At 36.8% G+C, this 20,292-nt stretch overlaps 1 protein-coding gene across 7 annotated transcripts in view; it reads left to right on the top strand.

Annotated features, from left to right (window-relative positions):
• Nucleotides 1-20,292, top strand: part of KIAA0825 (KIAA0825 ortholog) — a 410,996-nt gene that overhangs the window by 136,122 nt on the left and 254,582 nt on the right. For 6 of the 7 annotated variants that reach the window (XM_065936747.1, XM_065936741.1, XM_065936733.1 and 3 more), the window contains 3 exons: nucleotides 2,609-2,799; nucleotides 5,875-6,057; nucleotides 14,572-14,682. In XM_065936747.1, the coding sequence (XP_065792819.1) occupies nucleotides 2,609-2,799; nucleotides 5,875-6,057; nucleotides 14,572-14,682 (485 nt within the window). Of the gene's footprint in view, nucleotides 1-2,608; nucleotides 2,800-3,327; nucleotides 3,527-5,874; nucleotides 6,058-14,571; nucleotides 14,683-20,292 lie in introns of those variants that run through there. The other variant, XM_065936756.1, reaches the window with a different exon arrangement.

Raw genomic sequence — 20,292 nt, 5'->3', positions numbered from 1 at the left:
AGGGAAACAGGTCAGAAAAATAAATGAATCACATTTAACTTAATGAAAGCCCTTGCATACATAGAAGCTATACACATTTTGAAGAAAATTGCGAGACAGATGACCAGTTTTGAATGTTTTTAAGTGAACATGAAGTTCATATTTTTAAAAGTCTTAAAAATAAGTATCTTTCACTTTGAGGGGAAGAAATAGGTGTGCCTAAAGTTATTTTTATTTTCTCATTTATTGCTTAAAGGTGGCTATTCAGGAGACTAGTTTTTTTATATTTTGAAAAATACGAGAAATCATGTTGGCCATGTTATTATGGGCACCCGCCTACTGACATGGAGGAAGTATAAATCATTCAGACCAGCCATGATATCAGCTGGGTTGGTTTTGCTCTACTTAACATACAACACAGAAAGTAATAAAGAAAATAAAGTATTAAAGTTCCTTTCTTACCTGAGGAAATTTTGTAATGTATTCTTTATCACAGAACACACAACAAAGAAAATATAAGAAACTATGATTTGCAACTTCTGCATTAAATTTTTTTAAAAACAGTTTTGATGTACATTTAGTCAGAAAATCAAGTGGCCAAAGTTCCCACCAGTTTGAACTTGACTTTTTGACATTTTGATATCCAAGTTTCCCACCCAACAAGAATAATTCTGCTCATTTATAAACTCCATTTGAAGGTCAATAGATAATAACTATAGATTATTATGATTATAGTGACTACAAAAGAATTTAGTAATCAAAAAAATTACCAGGAGAATAATATGTAAGGAATATATACATAAGAAACTATCAAATATAGATATAGGAGAACTTCAGTTCAGTTCAGTTCAGTCAGTCGTGTTCGAATCTTTGCGACCCCATGGACTGCAGCACACCAGGCCTCCCTGTCCATCACCAACTCCCGGAGTTCACTCAAACTCATCTCCATTGAGTTGGTGATGCCATCCAACCATCTCATCCTCTGTCATCCCCTTCTCCTCCCGCCTTCATTCTTTCCAAGCATCAGGGTCTTCTCAAATGAGTCAGTTCTTCGCTTCAGGTGGCCAAAATATTGGCGTTTCAGCTTCAGCATCAGTGCTTCCAATGAATATTCAGGACTGATTTCCTTTAGGATGGACTGGTTGGATCTCCTTGCAGTCCAAGGGACTCTTAAGAGTCTTCTCCAACACCACAATTCAAAAGCATCAATTCTTCGGCGCTCAGCTTTCTTTATAGTCCAACCTTCATATTCGTACATGACTACTGGAAAAACCATAGCTTGGACTAGATGGACCTTTGTTGGTAAAGTAATGTCTCTGCTTTTTAATATGCTGTCTAGATCGGTCATAACTTTTCTTCCAAGGAGCAAGTGTCTTTTAATTTCATGGCTGCAGGCACCATCTGCAGTGAGTTTGGAGCCCTAAAAATCAAGTCTCTCACTGTTTCCACTGTTTCCCCATCTATTTGCCATGAAGTGATGGGACCAGATGCCATGATCTTAGTTTTCTGAGAACTAAGAGAACTAAGGAGAACTTTGGAATTGTTTAAAATGATGTTCGTTTGAGAAATATGCGTAGTGTGTGAAATAGAAATTTTAAGTCAAAGAGGATTACTTAAGAGATAAAATGAGAAGTTTTTCTCATTTAACTTTTGATATAGTAATGTAATCAGGATAGTTTTGGAAGAACACATTCTTCAAACTTCAAATAATCTATTTCAAGTATACTTTTAATCTGGTCTGAAGAAAATGAGGAAACTCCTAGCACACCTCCCTGAGAGCCTGTTAACTAAATATTGATTTTAATTCACTTGAGGTGACCTTCTCATTTCTGCTTTTTTCCCCTTGGCTTTGGCTGCTGTTGGGTCTCACTCTGTGGTCAGGGAAAATTTGACACAGGAAAGAGGTCTGTCGAGGTGGAAAGGAATGAGAACCTGGCCCTTTGGAAGTAGAAAGTACTGTAAAAATACTAAGAAATGATGATACCATCTGCCTAGGCTTTACAAAATCTTGCAATATCAGACGATTTTAGGATGTGTTTCTAGTACTGTTGTTGAAACTCCACGGATGAAATAGCCTAATATAATCATCTTTGGTGACCCCCACTTTGTTTTCATGCACGTTGATAAGTACACAGTATGCAAGTTTGTGTTTGCTCCTGTCATTTCATTGTAATGTGAAATCTAAACCATTTTTAAGATGATCTCAATGATGTTAATAATCCCAGGAGAATATACATACTTAATTTAAATGATTACCCTTTAATTTTAGAAGAATCGGCCTACTATCTTAGACTAAGTCTTGCTGACTTTGTTTAACAGCTACAAAGATGATCATTTTAAGGTAAATTTTAAACTCTGGACCAGGAGTAGGTAAATCAAGGCTACCCTAGGTTTGCTTTTGCTTGTGGTCTGGATTTGCACTAGAATATCTGGTCTCCTAATTGAAATAAAATGTATGTTTCTTTGTCAATAAGAATGTTTTACATCTTGTCAAAAATCTTTCTTGGTCATCTAGTGTGTCAAACTCTCCAGCTATTTCCTTTCAGCCTGAACTAATTAAATTCATAGGAAGCAAACTGACATTTGGTGAGATGCGATCCTCTTGTTTAATGTGTGGTGGTTTTGCCAGGGGGAAAGATGCTCCTTCTCGCTCCAGATGTGGCATTATTTCTTCTGGGCGCTTCATCACGACCTCTGGACCATCCTGCCCCCTAAATTAGCCCAGGAGATACTAGCAGAAGTGCTGGAGAAGTCTTTGGGTCTCCTCGCCTCCAGATATGCCCGGGCCCATCCCAGTTATAAGAGAACCCTACAGATAAGGTAATTGAAGTCGTGAAAACCGTTACTTTTCAGGAAAATGTTTGTCAGGTGTATAAAGCAGAATGTGCTTCTGAATCTCGTGATGTAACTCCTTGTATATTTAACATGTTTCTAACATCTGAAAGGAAATCATATTTAATTCTCCTGAGATGCTTAAGTGCAAATATGGGACTTGAATCAAAATAGCTTTGTTCTTTTTTCTCCTTAAAATTGTATGTAAAACCCACTTTTTTTTCTAAAAAGTGAGTCAAGTTGTATTACAATCTAGGACATAGATATCCAAAGATTAGTAAATAAAAAGTCCTGAAGTGGAGAGGAAAGCTGCAGTGCTGTGATGAAGTAATTTGACTTTGAGATTCCAGCTAACCAGGGAATTTTACTTTCGGGTTTGTTTTTTTTTTAATGCTTTTAAGTATTGTAGTTCATCTTCATTAGGGAAGCTCTTTTATCTAATCATTTTTCTCAATATATTCTAATTACTTCTTTCTTCTTTTCCTTTTCTTTTTATTATGTATTACTAAAAAATAGTTCAACAAAAATGTGAAATCACAGAAAATGAGGAGCAGCAGTCATGAAGTCTTAAAGACTGAATTATAGGCTAATTCTAAAAGAAATCAGTCCTAAAGGAAATCAGTCCTGAATATTCATTGGAAGGACTGATGCTGAAGCTAAAACTCTAATACTTGGGCCACCTCATGCGAAGAACTGAGTCATTGGAAAAGACCCTGTTGCTGGGAAAGACTGAAGGCTGAAAGAGAAGTGGACGACAGAGGATGAGATGGTTGGATGACATCACCGACTCAATGGACATGAGTTTGAGCAAGCTCTGGGAGTTGGTGATGAACAGGGAGGCCTGGCGTGCTGCAGGCCTCAGCATGGGGTCACCTCCATGGGGTCACAAAGAGTCAGACACAACCTACCGACTGAACTGAACAGGCCAATTCTATAGGTTGTCTAGGCAATGAATATTACAGAAATGTGCGTACATGCCAGCAATGGTCTATACAAAATGAAGGCTTTTGTTTTTATAAACATTCTGACATTCTGTAATTGAGACCTCCCTTTTAGGTATAAAATTTTTTTTTTTTTTTCAGATATGTTAGGAAGAGCCTAAAGACATCAGAGGCTTTATTATTTTCTTCAGTAGGAATTATTTTCTGATCAAGCATGCTGCATGTGAGGGCATTTAGGTCTTGCTACAGTGTTTCATAAATATGGTATTTTTTGAACGAGCTGTTTCAAATTACTGACCAAGCATTAAAAAAAAAAAAACACAATGAATTCTGAAGGATAGAAAATTCCTTTTGAAAGCAAAGGATACCTTCATTCTTTTCCTTATGTAGCTTACATTACTTGACTGTGAGGTGACAAGTCATTTTGAGATAACTTATGAAATCAGATTTACTATTAGCTCGTGAAATAGGTAGTATATTTAATTAACTAACTGTACTATAGAGACTTTTGGCTTCTATTTTCTGGGTACATAAAAATGTCATGCAAAGCTAGACTTATCTTTCCTAGTTTTTATAAGTTATATATTTTTATTTGAATGATTAATTCTAAAATATCCAGTTTGTAGAAATCAGATTTCACAGGCATGTGTTTGTTTGTGTCTTTGTGTGTGTGTGTGTATATATATATATATATGTATGTATGTATATATATATATATATATATATATATATATATATATCTTGAATTTGCAGTTCTTTATTTAGCAACTAGAGTGAGTGAATGCAAACTACAATTAAACCTTCCTAAGGGTGATTCTGGATGCTCTTGGAATTCTAGCTTCCAACTGTCATGTAACAAAAACCATGCTATATATATACTGTTCAGTCACTCAGTCATGTCCAACACTTTGCGACCCCATGGACTGCAGCACGCCAGGCTTCCCTGTCCATCACCATCTCCCAGAGCTTGCTCAAGCTTATGTTCATTGAGTTGGTGATGCCATCCAGTCATCTCATCCTCTGTCGTCCCCTTCTCCTGCCTTCAGTCTTTCCCAGCATCAGGGTTTTTCCCCAGTGATTCAGCTCTTCACATCAGGTGGCCAAAGTATCAGAGATTAGGCTTCAGTATCAGTTCTTCCAATGAATATTCAAGGTTGATTTCCTTTAGGATTGACTGGTTTGAACTCCTTGCATATATATATATATATATATGCAAGGAAAATATTTATTTGATATTAATATTTTAATTTCTATTAATTGATATTAATATAAATTAATATTATTTGCATATATATGTAAGGAGAACAAGTATTAAATTTGTGGCAAATATTTGTGACAAATTTATTTAATACTGCAAAGTTCTGAAACTATAAGCTTTTTCATTTGTGCTTCTGGTTCCTTTTTTTTTTCACCTCCCACATGCTGGGAGAACATATTGCTCAGTCTTATACCTTTCTTTTGATACCTTGTACTTGGATGAGAAGATCATTCTGCTATCAGATTTTTACCTATCATATGTATGTGGATAATAGAAAACTTTCTTTTAACCGGACTTTTCTTTTGCTGAATTTAATTTCAAAGAAAGTCTCTTGAGATTCTTGAAGAGGATCTCGATAATACAAAACAGACTCTTTTTCCTTTTTTTAAAAAAAGCACTTCTGCAACACTTCACTGCTGTAGACTTCACCATCTCTAAAGATAATGAATGTGTTGTGCTCAGTAGTGTCCGGCTTTTTGCAACCCTATGGACTGTAGCTCGTCAGACTCCTCCATCCGTGGGATTTTCCAAACAAGAATACTAGAGTGGATTGCCATTTCCTCCTCCAGGGTATCTTCCTAACCCAGGGATGGAACTCACATCTCCTGTTTCCTGCATTGAAGGCAATTGCTTTACCTGCTAAGCCATCAGGGAAGCCCAATGCATAGTATTATGGGTCAGCTAACACTTGGAAACTCAAAAGCTTTCTTTGATGCTTTGTCTGTTTTTGATCTCTGAATCTCTGATACCTAGGCAAATATTTCTATTCTTACATATGTTTAATATAATAGATATAAATGATAGTATGCATACCAAGCAGAGAAAACAATTTTAACATGATTTTCTTCTTTTTCTTTCCAACAGACTTGATGTCACAACAATTTTAATTTGCACTGAGAACATGTTATGGTCAGTTTGCACATCTGTACAGAAGCTTTTGAATCCTCATGCATATGTAGATGATAAAATTTTTAAAATTCATACCCACTGTAATAATCTCTTCATAACATTGGTTATTTTGACTTCACCATTAACAGAACTATACCAGTAAGTATCAAATGTATTTTCTTTTTTAGCTACTATGATATATAAAATAATGTGATTTCATGCTGCTTACTGAATTGTGTGAAGGAGCAAGTAGAAATTTATTGAAGCGCAGTTTTGATATTGTGAGTTGAACCATTTTACAAAACTAACTCTAACCAACAGGGGTTTCTTCATTCTTGAAGTTATTTGATCCTAATAATGTGGTATTTCTCTATTGATTGAACCTATTCAGTTGATAAGGCTCTAATACAAGCAGGAATGTTTTGAGCATCATTATTTGAGTTGTTTAAATTCTCAAATTTTATTCATGGATTGATTTGTCTATGAAAAAATAAATCATATCCCAATGGCTTTATGCTCCTCTTAAAAATACCTTTTAATTTGATATAAATGATTTTCTCTAATAAAAAAGATTTTTTAAATGATTATAAAATGCTCTCTAGTCTAGAAGAGATATAGCGTTTCCAGTTACTCTGCCATAGATTTGCATTTTTAGTGTTGGAGTTTAGTGACTGAGCTAGTAATGGCAAGTGGAAATAGGAGTAAGTAATTATTTTTTAAATGTTGAAATATTTACTTAGCTAAACAAGTAAGATTCAGGGAAATTAAAAAATTTGAACTGCTTTTCTGGTTAATTTCATTCAAATTTGTAATATGATAAAAGAAATTAGAGTAAATCTTATAATGAAACATTAATATACCTTTGTTTAAACCCTCCTCCAAAATAGTCAGTTTATCTTAAAAGATTAAATATTGCATATTCTTAGTTTCTTGGATAGTAAAAATTATACAGACTTCTATTTCTTAAGATAAATTTGACAAAGTATTCGTTTCTGTACCATCCTGGTAAAGGCAATATATAAATCTCGATTTTTGGTAAATTTTGTGTTAGAAATTCTAAGAGTAACAAGTTTTTTCAAAGTTTCCCTGTAATTTTCACCCACTCTGACTTTCAGCAGACCCATTGTTTACAGATTGCTTCTTCTGGAAACCTTTCAGTTGAGATCTAATTTTAGAAATGGAGAATTCTTTCAGAAAGGGAAAGAAATAATGAGATTAATTGCCATAAATTTGGGATTATATGCATAATGGTGCATAATAACAAAAAGCTTAAGTTCTGAAGCCCATAATAAATCCTAGTAAACTAAACTGATTTACCATAGATGAAAAAATTACTATGCTCTTAGTTCAGTGGGTCATTTCATCTAAGGGGAAGGCCCTGTGAAAATCAGGAACAAAGTTGACAAATTTCATGGATTGGTCATGGTGAGCAATATTGAATTTCACGGTCTGTCACAGATGAATAGAAAAATTTTAACCCCCCAATGCATTTGTAAAGCAAATAAATTATTATCAAAGGTTGCATATTTTAATATTGATAATAATGTAACATACATTCATTATTGTTAACCTGTGGCCTTTTGATACATTTTTAAACAACTCTGCAAGTACTCAGATCTCTGTGATTTGTGCATTAGATATTGCACTGTAACCTCATTCAACAAATTTAAATTGCTAATTTCAACCAGAATTGCAGAACATTTTATACCAAGCACTGCCTCTGTTTTTTTTTAATATAAAACATAGATAGTGGTTTTCCTTTAAAGCATGAATAAAAGTCTATATATACTTTCATTTTTTATTATTTCTCAGATCATAAAAATTTTCACAGATTTTATCCATTCATGTTGTTATAAAATTTATGATTGCTTTCCTAGAGTATAAATCTAATTTTTAAAATATATTTTGCTTTCTATTGACAAAGGAAATGTACAGGGCAACATGTTCCACACCTAATAGGAAAAAAAAAATGTGTGTGTTGCAAGAACTCTATTGATTTATTTAGCTTCTTTTCACAGCCAGGATATGAAGTTGTCATATTAGCATTTCGAGAAAAAAATTGTATATCTATCTCCCATTTAAAAATTAGGCTGTATGCTTTGAGGAATTGGTTAAAAGTAGCAATCAGATGTTGATAGCATTGAATTTTTATAAACTATGCCTGACATTTGTCACTCTATGTGATATGCCTTTTTTGAAGGTGACTGTTTTTATTCCAAGTAGTTCTGACAGATAAACTGAATGTATTCTCGTCTCTGAGCTTAGCATAGGACTACTAAATCCCAGGGCAGAAATATGATTTTTAAATCTTTTCAGAAAGAATGAAATGTGTTTGCAAAAACGTGTGTCCTTTTTTAACTCTCCTTTGTAGATTTCTGTTAGAATGTTGTAAAAGGAGTACTTTAGGTTTGTCCTCCAGGGAAAGAGACCTGCTGAAACATAAAATATTCACTGTATATTTTCCAAAATGCTTATCGCTGTGGTTATGCTTATCTTCTTTCATAAAGGCAGTCAGGCTGCACTTTCAGACGTGTACTCAATGCACATTCACACACATACGTAAATAGTGGTTTCATGTATTACATTTACTTGCGGAGAATGTTAGTTTTAGTTTCTATCTAGCAAATTAAAGTTAATTTTTAGAATTTTAGGTAAATACAGTTTAGTTTCAATTCATTAAATACTGTTGCCTCCTTAGGCCCTATGATTAAGCACCAGGATTAAACACAGCTGTCACATCAGGGAGCAAGTTGAAATATTCACCCTCAAGTATTATAGGAAAGACTGATAAAATTTTTAGTGTTGAAATTGAACATTATATATATTTCCAAATGTTTTGATTCATCCTATAAAAATTAAAAGTGGAAACTTTTTGAAGGTTGATTGTCTCCAATGTTACCTCATCTAATAACATGGGAGAATGAATTTCAGTGCAAGTTTACCACCATGCCAGGCAAAGGTTGGGTCATCAGAAATAGGCCAGAATGTTGATCCCTGTGCCAGGGGACAGCAGACCTGTCTTTGGGGTTCACTTGTCATTCACATGACTTTTGAGTCACTCAATTCCAAGGTATTTCAGTGCTTGTTCTATAGTTTGGTTTCAAACTGGTGCTAGGTGTTTGAAAGTTAGCTTGTTTATTTCTTTAGTTATTTGAAATTACTTCACTGTCCCTAATGAAACAGAACATGTTGGACTAAAGCTTTTTCTTTCATGCCTCAAGAATGTCTTTTGCACTGGAAACAGGTGTTCCTCAAAGTGGTAAGCATAGGGGATGCTCATGGACAGTGTTGAGCATCATGGTCATATGACACAGTAACTTTACTCTTAGGTATGTACACGAAAGAAATGCAAACATATGCCCATGCAAAGATTTGCACACAAGAGTTCATAGCAGCATTTTTCATAGTAGGACAGAGTGGAAAGAACCCAAGTGTCCCTCAGCTGGTAAATAGATAAACAGTATGTGGCATATCCATACAGTAGAATATTATTCCGCCACTAAAAAGAAATGGAATACTGACAGATGCTACAACAGGAATGAACCTCAAAACCTGCATGCTAAGTGAAACAAGCCATACACACAGAGTACATATAGTGTGAATCAACTTATTAGAAACTTCCAGAATAAGCAAATCTATAGAGACAGAAAGTCGGGCTTCCCTGGTGGCTCAGTTGATAAAGAATCTGCTGCAATGTGGGAGACCTGGGTTCAGTCCCCGGGTTGGGAAGATCCCCTGGAGAAGGGAAAGGCTACCCACTCCAGTATTCTGGTCTAGAGAATTCCATAGACTGTATAGTCCATGGAGTCACAAAGAGTCGGGCACGACAGAGTGACTATCATAGAGACAAAAAGTAGATTAGTGATTGTCAGGGGCGGGAGAGGAGGGGAGAATGGGTTTCTTTTGAACCTAATAAGAAAATGGTATAAAATTAGATAGTGGTGAAAGTTGCATAACTGTGAATATAGTAGAAATCATTTAGTTGTGTACTTAAAATGAGCAAATATTGTGGCATGTGAATTATATATCTCAATAAAGTTGTTAAAAATGAATGTGGACTAGATGGAAATAGAAACAAAAATATGTAAAACGTGTTTTTAAAAAAGTGTCTGGCAGAATGCAAAAGGATCCAGTAAACAGAGTTCATTCTCTGAGCCATTTTGTTTAGATTAAATGGCTCCCCTTGTACTCTTCCATCTAAACATTATTTTTAAGGGAAATATCTGTTAAAAAAAAAAAACTAAACTCAAATCGCTTTATGGGTGGTCTTAAAACAGTAAAACACTGGTAAACAGCAAGTCATTGCTTTTGAGGAAGGCCAGTACCCTGAATATCTAAGTAGCTGGTTCCTGCTTGGTACTCTGGGATCAAGTCTTGTTCTGATTCTTCACCATATGTCCTGTTCTCAATCTACCCCTTCGCTCTGTACCACCCAAGACTGACTTCAGAGATGGCCCCAGAAATTCACCCTCCTTTTCACTAAGCAAGGTCTGACAATATCTTCTGTTTATTCACTCCTTTAAAAAAAAAAACAAAAAACAGCATTTACTATGTAGGAAGATCCCCTGGAGAAGGGAATAGCAGCCCACTCCAGTATTCTTGGGGCTTTCTTGGTGGCTCAGATGGTAAAGAATCTGCCTGCAATGCAGGAGACCTGGGTTCAATCCCTGAGTTGGGATGATCCCCTGGAGGAGGGAATAGCTACCCATTCTGATATTCCTGCCTGGAGCCCATGGACAGAGGAGCCTGGTGGGCTACAGTCCACAGGGTCTCAAAGAGTCAGTCACAACTGAGCAACTGGTCTATTTTTTAGACCAAACATTAGAGCAGTCATTTTCTAACTTCAGGTCATCATTTTCAAACCTCAAAGAGGTATTTTCTATCTTGAGAAACACAAGCCAGGGGCCGGAGAAATGTTGGAAGCCTTATTGTACTCCAAGTATCTTACTTTGATTTCTTTCAGTTAATGACAAGGAGCTAGTAGCCCTGCTTAAAGAAAAAGCAGTGACTTTGAACTATGTTTAAATGGTGAAGTAGATTGAATTTGGTTATCTCTACATGGGCTTCCCTTGTGGCTCAGCTGGTAAAGAATCTGCCTGCAATGCAGTAGCTGCTGCTGCTGCTAAGTCTCTTCAGTCATGTCCGACTCTGTGCGACCCCATAGACGGCAGCCCACCAGGCTCCCCTGTCCCTGGGATTCTCCAGGCAAGAACACTGGAGTGGGTTGCCATTTCCTTCTCCAATGCGTGAAAGTGAAGAGTGAAAGTGAAGTCGCTCAGCCATGTCCAACCCCTAGCGACCCCATGGACTGCAGCCTACCAGGCTCCTCTGTCCATGGGATTTTCCAGGCAAGAGTACTGGAGTGGGTTGCCATTGCCTTCTCTGGCAATGCAGTAGACCTGTTTTCAATCCCTGGGTTGGGAAGATCCCCTGGAGAAGGGAAAGACTACCCCTCCGGTATTCTGGCCTGGAGAATTCCATGGGATTGCAGAGTCAGACATGACTAAGTGACTTTCACTCATTTACTCATATATTCATGGTTAGTCAACTATGGTTTTAGGGGCATCAGAAGGACTCATAGATCCTCAGTTATCTCAGGTATTCCAGTGTTATCGCAGTAGTTCAGTCTCAAGCTAATTTGCCTTCTTCTGAAATGTGGTCTTCTCTTGTTATTTTTACTTATTGAGTACCTCCAGTGGTAGCTACCAATGATACCAGACATTTGACCTGAACCCTCTGCCCCCATGGAACTTGCATCCTTGGACTTCCTCAATTTCATCCTGGAGATTTATTTCAGTAGCATCATATCATGAGACTCAGCCTCCTGGGAGGGCAGTCAAAAGCAGGGTGGCACAAGAGAAGCATAAAACCCAGCTAACTCTTTTTAGCGTATCAGTTTACCCCAATTTTGATATGCATTGGATTTATTTTATTATAGCAACAACTGGCTACATAAGCCTGAGGAGTCAATCAGTATTGTTAATGAGAAATTGAAGGAAGGCAACGTGTGTAGATGAGGAAACCAAAGAGACAGAATCTGGTATAGTGTGCTCAGGTGGGGTGGTGTGATCAACGCAGAGCCAGTATGATGTTAATGATAGAGAAGGGGTGTGACGTTGGCGGCAAGGCAAGGCATTTCCCCAAATTTATCTTTTTTCCCTTTAAGAGGCTGCTAATGTGGAAAGCTGAGAAAATGTATTCTACTGCAACGTGCGGACAATTACCTGTTTTTAAAGGAGTATCCACATTTGCAATATCAAGATTCTTTAATGTCTTGTGAAGAATATAATTCTGTTGCTCATACGGTTGTATTTTACTCTCCACTATGAATTATTTAGAGCATCTTCTATTTTAACTGTACACCAAGACATCATTAGAGGTTATCTAATAGCTAGATCATCATTTCATTTTCCCATGGAGGCTTGTGGGCCAATTTTCACCCTGTTATACTCTCCAGAATAATGAAACTAATTTGGGATCTTGCTGTGGAATTAAATGCTCATACAGATCCCACCTCCTCTGAGACCATAAACATCTGCCATAACATTTATTATTGCCAAATAACCTTACTATTACCAGTACAACTGTCAGTGGAGGAAAAGAGTTTAGGGACTGGCAGAAATGTTCTCGGAAGTATTGCATTGCCAGTGGTTTGTAGTCTAAGGATTTTGGCACCAAATAACCATTTTATTATTATTAGATCCTCCATTATTTTTCCTAATGTTGAGGATACAACTATACCTAGACAATCATTTAGACCACTAAGTATTCCATCTCAGTTCTGAGATTGTAGACCTTCTCGAGAAGTATTTGCTACAGTTGTTATCATACTGGTATTACTTGACATGTGCTGAGCCCTTATGATGCACAAGGCACTTTGCTAAGGGCTTTGTATACGTCATCTCAGTCATCACACTTGCCAAACAACATTACACATCTAATAAAGAGCCCACCCAAGATTCCAGCCCAGGATATCTGGCTGCAGAACTCCTGCACATACTCAGGCAGGCTCATCTGTGATCTTCTGTGACCCTCCCCTTGGGTATGGAGCAGGCAGCAAAAAGTGAATGTAAAAGGACCGGTGGTAAAGTCCTAACAGGAAGCAAAGCCAATAAGGGCAGAGCGAATCATCCAGATTTCTCCTTTTGTCTTCTCCCTTATGCTGTCTCCAACCCCATGTCATTAGGGAATGAATATTGTTAATTTTATATTAGTTTCATTTATTTTTATATTCGTCCCATACACATTATCTCCTCTGCTTCTTACTTTGGTTTAGGACTTTTCTTCTGCCTGGTTTACTGAAATATCATCTTTATTATCTCCCTTCCTTTAGCCCTAATCTTCTACCATCAACTCTCCTCACTAGTGCACACGTGATTTTTCTAAGATGTAAAACTGATAGAACTCCTATGCCATAACCGTGATTCCTCATTGCTAATACATAGTCCAGACTCTTGAGAAAAGCATGTCTTGGTGTCCTGACCTAGGCTGTGCCTGTTTCTCTGGTTCACGGTGGAAGGTGTGGAATGGAAATAGGACAGCCTCATTTTGAAGCCTATTTAAGGAATTTTGTTCTATCTGAAATTTAGTGAGAAAAATAAATGGCTTTCAAAGAGGAGATGATCTATTAAAAGTCTAAAAAAATGTCAAAGTATCTTTAATTAGAAGGTGTTCTACTTGGCAAGACCAACAGTGGAGAGACAGATCAAGTTTGGGAATGTGAGGCTACGAGAGGTAGGAAGCAGTGCTCACTTCGGCAGCACGTATACTAAAAAAAGAAAAAAAAGAAGAACAGGAAGTAGGATGCAAAGACAGGGGTGGGTTTTCAAAGTGGAATTCCTTTCTACATATTATTTGAAAAATGCTATTGCTCTTGTACTCTAGATGAAGAGAGACAGCACCACTTCAAACAATTCCATTTCTCAAATACTCCCAGTTGTGACTCTTTACTCTATGTAGGCAGGCAAATATAATTTTCTGTTATTATAAATATTTTATTATGCAAGCTATCTACTAAAGATTTTATGTAACAAATCCTTTCTTATTACCTCAAGATTTATTGTTGAATTTGGGCCAGCCTAGAAAAATGTTATAGTTACTTCTCCAAAGGTAGTTGTAGACCAGTTATTCTGGCCAAATTGTTCTAATTTTGAAATCACCGTCCTGTGTTTTACAGTTAAATTCTTCTTTATTTGCCTTCTGTAAGCCCTTAGGAGCATACAGAGTTAATTATAAATTATCATTAATTGTTTAATATTTATAAATCATTTTAAAGAGTAAAAAGAAATACCCTTATGCTAATCATTTTTACAGTATTGAAGCAAAAATGACAAAATATTGACATTTATTAGGTTCCAGTTCAGGGAGGGAGAAATGAGTGATATTCATTTTACCATTTTGATACATTTTTTATAAATTTCATAATGTGAATTTTTAAAAAAAATTAAATGATAATGGCATCATCATATCTTCCCAAGTGTAAAGGTTGTTTCACAGAGGCCTCTGAATCATCTGGTAAATTATAAATACCAAGTGGGTACATTTGTTCATTCTAGCACAATACTGTTTTGTATAAAATCAGTGACTTTAAATACTAAGAAAAAAATGGGTTTTGATGGTCTTAATAGTAAATGTTTCCTGTATATTCTGAAATAATGATTTTTATTTCTCTAGGACTTTTCAGCATGGCCTGGGCGATTCTTCTTCAGATCCCTTGAAGCCACTTTTCAAGCAACCATTACATTGGCTTTCTTGCATAACACATTTCTACCCTTCTTTACTCAGGTGAGAGCCTCTAAAAACTACCATCTATGATTCTTTGATTCCTTTGAAGTTTAATAGAAACTCTTATTCATGGAGGTAAAAGAACTTAAAAAGCTTACAAAAAGAACTTAAAACTTTTTGACACTACACAGGTAAGTAGAGAGTGTATTTCTTTTTTGAGCCCAAGAATCCAAGATGTAGGCCTCACAATCATGCTCCTAGCATAGCTTTACTAAAGTGATAGAGAAGTGTGAATTTTTTGGAATTTAGTTTTTATTTTAGCTAATTGTCTAGCCATTTAAAAATCCATTCTTAATCTATGACTGGGGATGTGACAGTTCTCCAACTAATTGTCAAAAAAAAAGGAAAAAAAAAAGCAATAATCTTGGATAATTCATGTAACTCACTCAGACCCTGAGGTAAAAGTTGAGAGAGGAGTAACTTTTAAAATTATGAATAGGGTCTTTCACTTTTATTATTTAATTAACGGCATTTAAACATAAGAAAAAGCATTTAAAGCATGAAATGTACTTCCAGAGTAATCCGATGACATTTTGTGGCATTACGTGTAATGTCAGTTTGAGTCTTTGCTGAATATATCATTGAAAAGTCCCTTTCCTTGGTATCTGTGAATAAATATATCATGTAGAACTGAAGGAGATATTGTTAATTCTTGCACATTCTTGATTCACCTTGCAAATACGCTATTAGTGATCTCACCGTGTAAATGGACTGACTGTATTTCTCTCTTGAGGAACACGAATCCCACCTGGAAAAAGAGGGCAGGAAAACCTCTTTCACAAGTCTCTATAGAGACAGTAAACGTAACTGCTTACCTGTCGTGCGCCTGTCCCCATGTACGTAATGGGGAATCCGAGATTAATGAGATATTTATCCTCCTACCTTCAAGGACCTCAAAGTGTCGTTATTTCACTTACATATAAAACATTTTCAACATCCCTGAACAATTCCTTATGACTGATCCCATCAGTTCCTTATGATGAAGGCCTTTAATACTCTGTCATCTCCATATGCTGCAGCTGGCATGAAAATATACTCTTACGTCTTTGAGAATTAAATAACTGACTTTGATATACGTTACTGCAAACTCCTGAAGGAACTGGATCTTTTACAATGTGACTTAAGCAAACAGCATGTGTCATTGTGATGAGTTCTCAAACTTCTAAACATACTTGTCTCATGTTATTATGACATTTGCTTTAATCTATTTTTATTACCTATTTTTATCTTAACCTGTAACCATTGGGGTTACTTCTTTAAGCATAGCTCTGTAAGAATTCCACCTCCAGGTTTGTTCTGTTCAGCCATCTAGAACCTGGGGTGTCAGAGGGTAAATGGGTCTATCTTTCAAATGCCTCTTCATGTAACAAGACTTTTCTTTATTTCTGCTTGATTATAGCAAGCTATCTTTACTATTATTTTCACAAAAAGATTAGAACGTGGTGGTAACTACACAGCTCACAGTGGAAATGGAACGGATATAAGTTTTCTGGAGGGCAACATAATAAACTGTATCAAAAACCTTAAAAATATTATGGCCCTTAATCCAGCAATTCTGTTTCTAGGAATCAATCAGAAGGAATTAATCAGAGCTGTTGAGGAAGTTTCATATGCAAGGATATTCATCAATGTATTATTTGTGAAAGGAAAAAATGGAAATGAATGTTTCACAGTGTGCAGTTAGACAACTCATTTATGAATTAGCCATGTGATAGACGACTGTGGAGTCATTTAAAAGGTTGATTTTGAAAAATATTAAATGGCAAATCATTGCGATTTATAGTTATGGGAAAACTGCCGCTTAGTAATGATGTAGTAATCAAAGCCAACCCAGGCTTTAGAGTTATAACTCTGAAACTGATATGCCCAGTCCTTCATGTACATTATCTCTTTCAAGCCTCACACCCAGTCTGTGAAGTCTGCTTTCATGGAAAGTAAAGTGAGGTGCAGGTACCAACTTTCTGAAGAGAGCAAATCTGGGAGGCAGACTCTGAAACTAGGCTTGTCTGCTCTTAAAGCCCAAGTGCCAGACAACTGCCCCTCCACCGTTCAAAGGGAGGGTGATGTTAACAGGCATTTAAGAAAAACCTAAGATTGTCAGTTATTCATTGTGTAAAGTATCTTTTTATGGTTTGACTTGCAGGAGCTCTGATATACTTACCTATATAGTGTTTACCTGAAGGAGGGATCTAGTGTAAAATTCCCCAAACTTACAGGTTATGAGAACCCCTGTTTCCCAAGGGATGAACAGTTACTGGAAGATGGGACACAATTGAGAAGTGCTGAACATACCGGCTTCCCAGGTGGCGTTAGTGGTGAAGAACCCACCTGCCAATGCAGGAGACATAAGAGACATGGGTTCCATCCCTGGGTGGGGAAGATCCCCTGGGGGAGGGCATGGCAGCCCACTGCAGTGTTCTTGCCTAGAGAATCCCATGGATAGAGGCGCCCAGGGGGCTTACACTCCATAGGGTCACAAAGAGTCAGACATGACTGAAGTGACTTTGCACCCACACACACAAACTATGCCATACTACTCTACACATAGCATGAAAATGGGATGTATAGAAAAATATTGAATGGGCATATAAACTCTATATTAGAGAACTTTTACATCTTTGTATGATAGGATTGTGATCGATTTTCATTTTTATCTGTGCATTTTCCAAATTTCCTATAATGAAAGCAGCTTAATTTTATTAAGGTAAAAATAAATTTTTAAAGGAAAGAGAAACCTCATTTTTTGGAGTTCTTTGGTCCACGTGTATTACCCTAGAGCCTCCGTACAGAGGATTTCTAGCTCTGGGCACTTCTTTACTCCAGCATCCTGTGTCTGGCTGTCCATATTTCTTGAGCTAGCCACCGTATTACTGGAAATCCAGCATGATATTCTCAGTGGATCCTTCTTTTCACTCTTCCCTTGTTCTCTCAGCATGGTGTCCTTTCTATGAGGAGCACACCAGGCATCCCTGTCCTTCACCTGTCCCAGAGTTTGCTCAAACTCATGTCCCTTGAGTCAGTGATGCCATTCAGCCATCTCATCCTTTGTTGCCCCCTTCTCCTCTTGCCCTCCATCTTTCCCAGGATCAAGGTCTTTTCCAGTGAATCGGCTCTTCCCATCAGATGGCCAAAGTATTGGAGCTTCAGCTTCAGCATCAGTTCTTCAAATGAGTATTCAGGACTGATTTCCTTTAGGATTGACTGGTTTGATCTCCTTGCTTTCTAAAGGACTCTCAAGAGTCTTCTCTATCACCACAGTTCGAAAGCATCAATTCTTTGGCACTCAGCCTTCTCACATTCATACATGACTAATAGAAAAGCCATAGCCTTGATTATATGGATCTTGGTCAGCAAAGCGATATCTCTGCTTTTTAATACAGTATCTAGGTTCCATAACTTTCCTTCCAAAGAGCAAGCATCTTTTAATTTCATGGCTGCAGTCCATTGAGCTCTCTGTTGCCTCTTTCTAGAGTTTTATCATCCTCAGTTGATTCACCCCATAGTCCTTTTAGATCCAGTCAGTCTATCTCTCCAACACATCACAACAACCTTGGTCCATTATTACTGTGGACTATTTTTACTATTATTTAATATGTTTTATATTAAATACCATTCTTGGAGGAGGAAATGGCAACCCACTCCAGTGTTCTTGCCTGGAGAATCCCACAGACAGAGGAGCCTGGCGGGCTACAGTCCATGGGGTCACAAAGAGTCGGACCCGACTGAGTGACTGACAACAACAACAAAAATACCATTCTGCTGCTCAAGAAGAGCCTCCGCCTCCGCCTCCCCCACACCGCCTGGCTTGTTTCCTGGAGCACCCAACACTCTTTTCTGCTCCAGTTCTCAGCCTCTTCTCTTGTCTTTAAGACATAGTTATTCTGCAGTTTTTACTTTTACTTATTGCCTGTTCTTAGTTTTCGGTCTTTTTCTATCGAGTTTTCTCTCCTGAAACGCCTTTGGCTCTCCCTTTTGCCCTTTTGAATTCCCCTCACAAGTACAGGATGAGCCCCTCTACCCTGGCGTCCGACGGTTATTCTCTCTGACCTTCCTGTATAATCTGCTTAGGAAGACCTGATCCACATGATTTATGACCCAACATGTTCAGAGCAGTGGCACAGTCAGAGGAACCCAGGATAGCAACAAAAGTAATTTTAAAATAGCTCAACTTACTGATCTGCATCTGTCAAGCATTGCAGTAGACATTCCTAGACCACCATCTTGTGACCTTAAAAATTTCACCTTTCCATTTCCTCACATGTATCAGCTGTTTCTGTGTTTTCATCCCTCAAATTAGGCTCTAAACTCCATCCCTCACCTTAGCAACTAAAATGAACTGTTCAGGGAAATACATATGGGTTAAATAATGAAGAACTGAAAATAGATTGTCATTTTTTTTTTGAAAGGGTGAGGCTGAGACAAAATATTTAATTATGATGCATCTTAGGAATTTAATCACCTATTTGCTTATTTATTTACAGCTGTGCATTGTTTCAGAAAGATTTAAGTTGACTTTTAACAATATTAAATATATTAAGATAATGAATTAAAAGTAAGTGAGAAGGAGGATGCAGAGCACGGAGCACATAAGATTGAGACTTACAACAAAAGTTACAGATGCATAAATAGCTGTATGCACCGTTAATTTGTCTATAGGATTTCTAGAGAAAGCTTATGAAGTATATAAATTGGTAAAAATAGAATTGTTCGTGTTCTTCTAGAACTCTTGAATAGTTTAGAAGAGTTTACTTTAGGGAAAGTATATGTATTTTCAAGGCAATAAGTAAAATGTACTGTATTCATTATCCCTAGCAGTAGTAGACTAGCAATGTGAGTTGATTTAGAAAGGGCAATCAGTTTCATCCTAGATTAAACTAAGACATGTGGGGAATATATTAGTCTCAGGATTGATACTACGATAGTATATTGTGCTTTCATATAAATGTTCAAGAAAAGACATTATCTTAGTCAATTATACTATTGTTGCAGTATAATGTTTTTTATTTATTTTCCCAACTTTCATCATCTTGTGGTTCTTTAAATATTTCCAAATACTTTTCAGGTCTTCCTTAGCTAAGTAGGTCATAACCATACACTGAATCCAAGTAGCATATAATCAGTGTGAGCAAACAGTCCATTCATTTTACACTGCTTATTTTCTGTTACGATGACAACATGATGTTTTGATTCATGGCCAGTCCATTCTGAGCTGTAGATATTTCTTTCTACTGTGCTTTTGTTTTCATTATGGTTTTACTCAATGCAATCCTGTTTTGGATTTATATCCTTTTTTTCTCCTGCCTAAATATTAAGCTACCTTTAGCTTCATTATACTATATGCTATGTGAGTCTTTCCGTTTGTGCAATTTACCAGGTTGTATTCATTTCATCCTTTCAATAAATGCATTTTAAAATTTTTTTCCATGTAAGGCATGTGCTAGGTGTTAGAGGAGAAAGATAGGCAATAAAATTTCTCTGTCTTCTTCGCAGGTTTATCTACTTTGGCCTCGCCATTAAAATATTGAGCATCTTTAACATTCTATCATAGAACCTTTTCTAGGTGAAGTCACATATGCCTGTGGTTTCATGTACTTTTAATTGCCCCCAAAT

The sequence above is a fragment of the Muntiacus reevesi genome, chromosome 1, assembly GCF_963930625.1.
Source record: "Muntiacus reevesi chromosome 1, mMunRee1.1, whole genome shotgun sequence".
In the NCBI taxonomy this organism is placed as follows: domain Eukaryota; kingdom Metazoa; phylum Chordata; class Mammalia; order Artiodactyla; family Cervidae; genus Muntiacus; species Muntiacus reevesi.
The sequence above is the reverse complement of the archived record's forward strand: the minus strand, read 5'-3'. Positions and strand labels throughout refer to the sequence as shown.